A 6,384-nucleotide genomic window follows, 5' to 3' on the forward strand; every position below is an offset into this window, starting at 1 on the left:
CTAAATCTCCCCTGTTTAAGCTCGAACCCACCACCCCCCTTGTCTTATCTCTCCAGTCCCCGATGAAGGGTCTCTCTCCAGTCGTGGAAAACCAGCCTCCTCATTGAGCAGATCACATAAGCCATACCCGTACTGCTAACGTACACATCCCTCGGTGCAAAGGCAAGCGAGACCTCGACGCTTACAGCCAAACTCCAAGGTGGGTCCTTTCCCTTAAATTTGCTACAGATGACAGAGCACAAGATCTTCAGGCTGAAAGCTGCTCTCAGCCACTGAAGCAGCCTAAGGTGCCTGAATCCTGGCTCAAACTTTGGATGAGGTCTCACTGCCATCCCATTCTACTCTGCACACAAAGCGAGCAGCACGAGGAGGAGGAGAGAGCCACGCAACAAAGACTCATCTTGGACGTAAATGGTCTACAGGGGCCTGGTGCTCCTTCACTAAAGCTGTGTTGCAAATGCTGCCAAACCCATGGCAGGAAAGCTTATTCCTTCACTGCTTTGTCTCTTCTGGCATCAGGAAGCCAGAGCCCTGCTCTCGGACAGGAGACCACCAGGAACCACAGGGACAGCGGCATGTGCCAGCACTGCTCTCTTGAGCCCTCCAGAACTACATGAGATCCGAGTGGGCTGGAAGAGTGTTTGTATCTCCTCTGTGGCAACAGGAGCAGGAGGAAGGAGCTGTACCTGAGATGTCACAGTAGACTGTCTCTTGGTAGACTCCGGCTTCTTTGGGCTTAAAGATCACGCTGATTTCAAGTGAAGAATTTGGCAAGATATCTCCCTCCTGAAACAGAAGTGACAGCAAACCATTTATCTTCAAACATCACATTCTTGTTTCCACTACAGCCCTGTAAGCCTTTCTTTAGAGCACCAGCAAAGAGCAAGGAGCAAGCGACACTTGTCAACAGAATTTATAGGAGAGCTTGCAAGCAGCTGTAGAAACACCTTCCAAAGTCCCTCGCCTTTACTGGCACCCGCAAGGGGCATTTTGTTACCCTCAGAAGAGATTGAGCTCTTGCTCAGGGATTTAAGTCTGGGCCACGCTACCACTTTCTGCAACTGTCTGCTGCTTCCTCAGGGTCTTCTCTCTCCGCTGCTCTCCCAGAGGATCCTGGCACTGGTGCTCAGTCCCAGGAAGCCTTGTCACACATTTCAGGAGGCATCCCTGGTTTCTATAGGCTCTCGCTTCCTGCAACTGGTTTAAGCAAAGGCACCTCTTACAGCCCTTCAGCCCTTAGCATTACAAAGACAGCTGACCTAAGTAGCTACACCTCTGGCAACTGTAATACTGCCCTACAAGAATTAAATATTTAGTTTACAGAAGCAGATAAAAAGAACAGAGTCGCTTTTCTAGCAGCACAGCCAGGCTTTGATTCTGCTCTGCCGTTGGGTATTCTCAGGAATTTGCCCAGAACGGCCTTGAACTGAGTGGAGCCTCCAGCACTCCTGCAGCATAAATATTCACTAGCTACGGTTCTTCCCACTGACACAGCACTTACAGCTTAGAGGACAGCCCCCACAAAAATTAAAGAGCTAGAGCATGGGAAGTTATTGGCCTCCAGCTGTAAAAAAATCCCCAATGCACAACCTGCTCTGAGTCAGGAGAACACGGCGAAGGACAGGTAGAGAAGAACCCTTTCAAACACCAACCGACCAGTAACTGGAAAAGTCTGAAAGAAGAAAGTCACTTGCAATCTTCTCAAAACCTAGAGAAACTCTCCGTGTGGGGCAGGAGACACTGCCCGTGACACAAAGCCCTTGCTCTCCCGGCCTCCTCCCTTTCCTGCCTCCCCGTTCCTCTTGCCAGGGCAACTGGAGCTGGCTCAGTGCCTCAAGGCATCTGTCTGACTCTGCATTTGATCCTAGCCCCACATAACTCAAACTCAACATCACGACGGTGAGCTGCCACTGCACCAAAAAGTACAGTTTCAGCAAGAACCTGGAGAACACCGCAAAGGTGCATCTCAAACAGTGAGGACTCTAAAGGAGTTTCTCAGAGTGGTCAAGTCCCTAGGGGCATGATTTGCTCCATACCAAGACCACACCGATTGCTGGGATCATTCTGTACGCACTCGTTAACTAGTGCAGGAGGCAGCTTTGAGCTTTGGGCACGTGCCATTTCTTCCTTTACAAGCTAATCAGAGGAGGGTGAAGCACACAAACCCCCTTGCCAGGGATGATGTCTTGCCATCCGCCAAGCACCAGGAAGCCATCCACTCATGCATCACGATCCTCACAAGGGACACATCTCCATACATCCAAGGTGCTGCTGGGTCCCAAGGCACAGCAGATGAAACTCCTCTAAGGCACCTGAGGAACAAGCTTATGGACTAGCATTAAGGCCTCTCCTTTTCCAGGGATCAGCACAGCTCTCAGGAACAATGCTAATACAGCACCCCTACTGGAGCCTTGCATTCGTATCCTCGCTCCCAAGAGAACCGGCCCAGCAGTTAACAGGCTCAGGTCTCTTGAGCTCCTGACAGGAAATCACCATCCAGCGGGATTCAGCGTATCGGGGTGGAAACTTCTGGCAGTCCATCCACAGAGATGTTCCCTGCATTGGCAGTGAAGCTGTAAGCCAGAGCGTTTGACTCCAATGACGGAAGGCCAGGAGAAATCATCACTTTATCCTACTATTATTATTATCCTATTTATCCTACTAGTCCATGGCCAAACCCCATTCTTTAAAGACAGAACTATGATGGGAAACCCTTCGTCACTTCTCCCTTCATTCCTGCTCTATGGCAGGCTATAAAAGCAGAACGTTATTTCTCTCGGGAAATTCCAATAGGCTGTTGAAGAGGTTCTTCACGTGCCTGCTACTCCCCAGGAAAAAGAACTGCTGCATAAAAGGATGTCATAACACTGCACAAGACAGCAGGGGAGAGACTCGTGTAGGAGCCTGCTTTGATTCAGCCCTAGAGCAAACTGTGTCACAGAAACACGGCCATTTAGGAAAGGTTTCCACTCCCAGCTTGGGGCTTCATGTCGCTACATCATCACATCTTGATGTGGACAGGACTCGGCCAGAATTCCAGAGCTCCCCTTAATGCACCTCAGGAGCTCAAGAGCAGGTGAAGCTCATTGTGGAGACATAGTGACCGTAATGAAGCAGGAGCCCTGGGGCACACTCCAGAACCAGCTCTGACACACCACAGGATGCTCTGAATGCTCAGCTCAGCAGCTCCCACTCTCCCCGATATCCTTGCTGCTCTGACACACTGGTGGCTCTCAGCCTTACATGGGTTGCAGGAGCAACCGAGAAGAGAACAGCAGCCCCTTCCTCGGAAAACAAAATAAAACAAATAAACTAGTTTCACCCACTGTAAAAGAAAGAAGAGGTTGGGATTATTCCAGGCTTTACTCCAAGATGAGAAGGGATGTTGCACTGCTCAGACAGCAGGCATTCTTCATCCCAGACCATGCAACTATTCAGAACGACGGCTCTGGCTGATTGAAGGACATGGGCGTTTTGCTTGCATCACCAGGTAAGGGAGCACTTTTCTCTACCTATCTGCAGTAGAACTCAAAAAGCCTGTTTAAATCTGAGAGCCTCGTGTCCAGGCTCACAGACGACACTGGAAGGGAGACTCAGATGTGGTATACATCCAGGTTTTAGGAAGGGATTGCTGTTCCCGTGATTAAACCTGGGCTCAATGGGGGCTCCTTTCCACAGGGGACCATTTCATTCTGCAGGTCAGTATGTGAACCAACAGTGCACCAGTGTCCTTTCTTCAGCCCCATGCGCTACGTGGAAACGTGTCCTTACAGAGAATAACTGATAACCTCTGGCCACTGTGAAGACACTCACAAAGTGCCCTTAATTCACAGCCCTTGCAGCAGAGCCCAGCCTGGGGGCGGCTCTTGCTGCTGTTCAGAAAGGCTTTTTGCAACAAGCGCCCCCAGCCTCACCAGAAACCTGAGGTCTCCTCTCTTGGCACATCAAGCAGCTGACGTGGGATCTGCCAACGGACCTCATTCAGAGATGACAAGGAGGAGGAGCAGGAAGGGAGGTTCTCAGCCATCACTCACCATGGGCACAATGGTGAAAATATCATTGCAGAAAGGCACGGAGTCTCCCTGCACCTCTGTCCCCTGGTTCTGGGAGGTGCAGATGGGAAGGGAAGGCTGTTCTCCGAGAGGGCGCACCACCCCGTGCTCCTTAGGAACATCAACCAGCTTGTCCTCTTCCTGCCTCTGCAGCCTGTGCCATGGGAGAGACGAGCCAAACAGATAACTGAAGAAGCAGCACATTTGCAGAGCCTGTGCATGAGCAGCAAAGCACCTGGGGAGGAAGAGCAGCAGCTCTGCATGGGGCTGCCCTGAGACAGGGGCTCCCACATGGATCCCATTATTCCCCTCGTTCCCAGCACAGCAGGGCCTTTTACTCCTCACTGACAAGCTAACAAGAGGTTTCTTAAAGCTGGCAGCCCTCAAGAAAAAGCCTCCTGCACTGGGAGGAGGGGCCACAAACCAGGACACTGAAAGGCAATTCCCCAGCCTACAGCAGGTCGGCCTCCACCTTCTGGGCCAACTAAGCACTCTACCCTGCGTGTGACTGCAAAAGGAGCCTGCCAGCTTATCAAAGAAGAAACCGCTTGACTATCACAATAGTTGTGCCACCTGCAGCTCTTCAGTGCTACTGCTCAGTGCAGTCCCAGGTACCGAGTGCCGACACCTTCCTCAGCCTCACGGACCCTCCGTAGTGCACGGAGCTCTGAACTCAATAGTCTGCGGCTCCCAAATGTGAATTTGCCCTCTGAGGCAATCCAGGGATTGCAATCAACCTTCTCTCCCCAGAACATCATCCTCAGCTGTAGCACGGGTGGCACTGGAATGGCAAGGGTTAAGCTCCACGCTGTGCATGGCTTCATGGGCCCTAATCCGTTCAAAAGCCCCAACAGCCCTCTGAGGCTGTGCGTTAGTTTTCCCCTGGGGCATCTATCTTTCTGAGGTGAATCTCTCAAACAAACCTCAGCTTCTGCCGCTCCTCCTCTTCCTGATCAACAGAACGCTTCCACTGGAAGTGAGCCGTGATGGCACTCTGATTGTGGATGACCACGCATCTTTGGTTTGACAGCGTGACGGAAGTCTTCTCAACCGTCAAGGAGCTCTTGTCAAGCCTGATGTTGACATTTACAGCTCTTCCACAAAGGCTTTTGTGAACATCTTCACCTGGAACAAAGCAAAGGCAAGACTCAGCTCATCTCACTCGCTGATGGAAGTACAAGGAACAGAGCAATCTGCAGGCAACGGAAGAAAGAGCTGCAGCTTTGAGCTGCATCAGCAGTTCCCCGCACCTGGACATACATCATATCCTGACAGCTGCACACGGTACAGCATGAGGATGTCCTAGCACCACCTTAGGCACCTTATTCTGGGGGGGTGTTCGTGGAGGTTTATCCCCAAGGTGACAGCATTTACAGTGAGACTTTTCACTTCTGCCCAGCTGCCTTTGGGCCGCCATCCCACTCAGCTCACAGGGAATTCTACATCCAAGTCACTCAGTGACGCTGAGGACCCTCACCTCAGTCAACCCTTGCCCACGCTCTCCTGCAGGCAGGAGATGCCCCCGTGTCGTCTCATCCTCATCTCCTGGTCCTGAAAGATTGGGCAGAGCTCTCATCTCAGAATCCGAGCGGGAGCATTTGAAATGAAATGGAGAAGGGAAGAAGGAACAATGGAAAGCACAGAGCAGCTTCTGTGCTGAGCTCTGCACTTAAAAGGGTGCTACTGGGCCCTCAGATCCACCTGCCAACTCCTTCTTTTGCTCCTGCTACTCTCACAGCCGAGTGCCTCACCACTGCCAGCACGTCCTTCCTTGTCAAACGTGCTGCTGTTACCACTTCACCACTGGAGAAGTGAGTCCCTTCACTAGGGTAAGTGTCCTCTGGAAAGCTGGAGACTTCCAGCACCAGAGCAACACGCACAGCAGCACAGCCATTTCAAAGTGTTTCTCCAAGGTGGTCTTCACAACCTACCTTCAGACATCATTACCCCCCTCACATTACTGACTCCAGCCCTAGCAGCAGCTTGTTCATAAACCCCACCATTAAATAACTGCTGCTAACATGGGGGTTTCTACAGAATCATTCCCAGGCTACAGCAAAGCTCAGAGCACCCTAATGGCTACCGCTGCCACAGTTACTGCTCCTCACGGTCACAAGTCCTCAGCATGGCCCAGCTCTCAGCACAGCACCCACTGCACCCACGCGGCACATCACAAGAAGAGGGTCTCTACCTCAAAGGCCTTGCCAGGAACTGTAACACAACAGATCGGGATGAAAAGCAATGACCAGTCAGGAGAGCTCTACGGGACAGGTTGCAGGCTCTTCAGACAGCTCTCCTGCACGTTAAAAGCCATCTCCTTTTCAATCAGGCT

At 51.6% G+C, this 6,384-nt stretch overlaps 1 protein-coding gene across 1 annotated transcript in view; it reads right to left on the reverse strand.

Annotated features, from left to right (window-relative positions):
• LOC133277468 (hydrocephalus-inducing protein-like) overlaps positions 1 to 5,996 on the reverse strand; it is a 43,938-nt gene extending 37,942 nt beyond the window's left edge. Inside the window, exons 1-4 of the mRNA XM_061469309.1 lie at positions 5,984 to 5,996; positions 4,976 to 5,177; positions 4,035 to 4,206; positions 687 to 786 (exon numbers count right to left, since the gene is read on the reverse strand). Coding sequence (XP_061325293.1) covers positions 687 to 786; positions 4,035 to 4,206; positions 4,976 to 5,177; positions 5,984 to 5,996 — 487 coding nt within the window. The remainder of the gene's footprint in view (positions 1 to 686; positions 787 to 4,034; positions 4,207 to 4,975; positions 5,178 to 5,983) is intronic.
• Positions 5,997 to 6,384: the final 388 nt, after the last annotated feature.

This window comes from Pezoporus flaviventris, unplaced genomic scaffold (genome assembly GCF_033815535.1).
Source record: "Pezoporus flaviventris isolate CSIRO_AGI_PZ_B2104156 unplaced genomic scaffold, CSIRO_AGI_Pfla_v1 ptg000056l, whole genome shotgun sequence".
Classification (NCBI taxonomy): domain Eukaryota; kingdom Metazoa; phylum Chordata; class Aves; order Psittaciformes; family Psittacidae; genus Pezoporus; species Pezoporus flaviventris.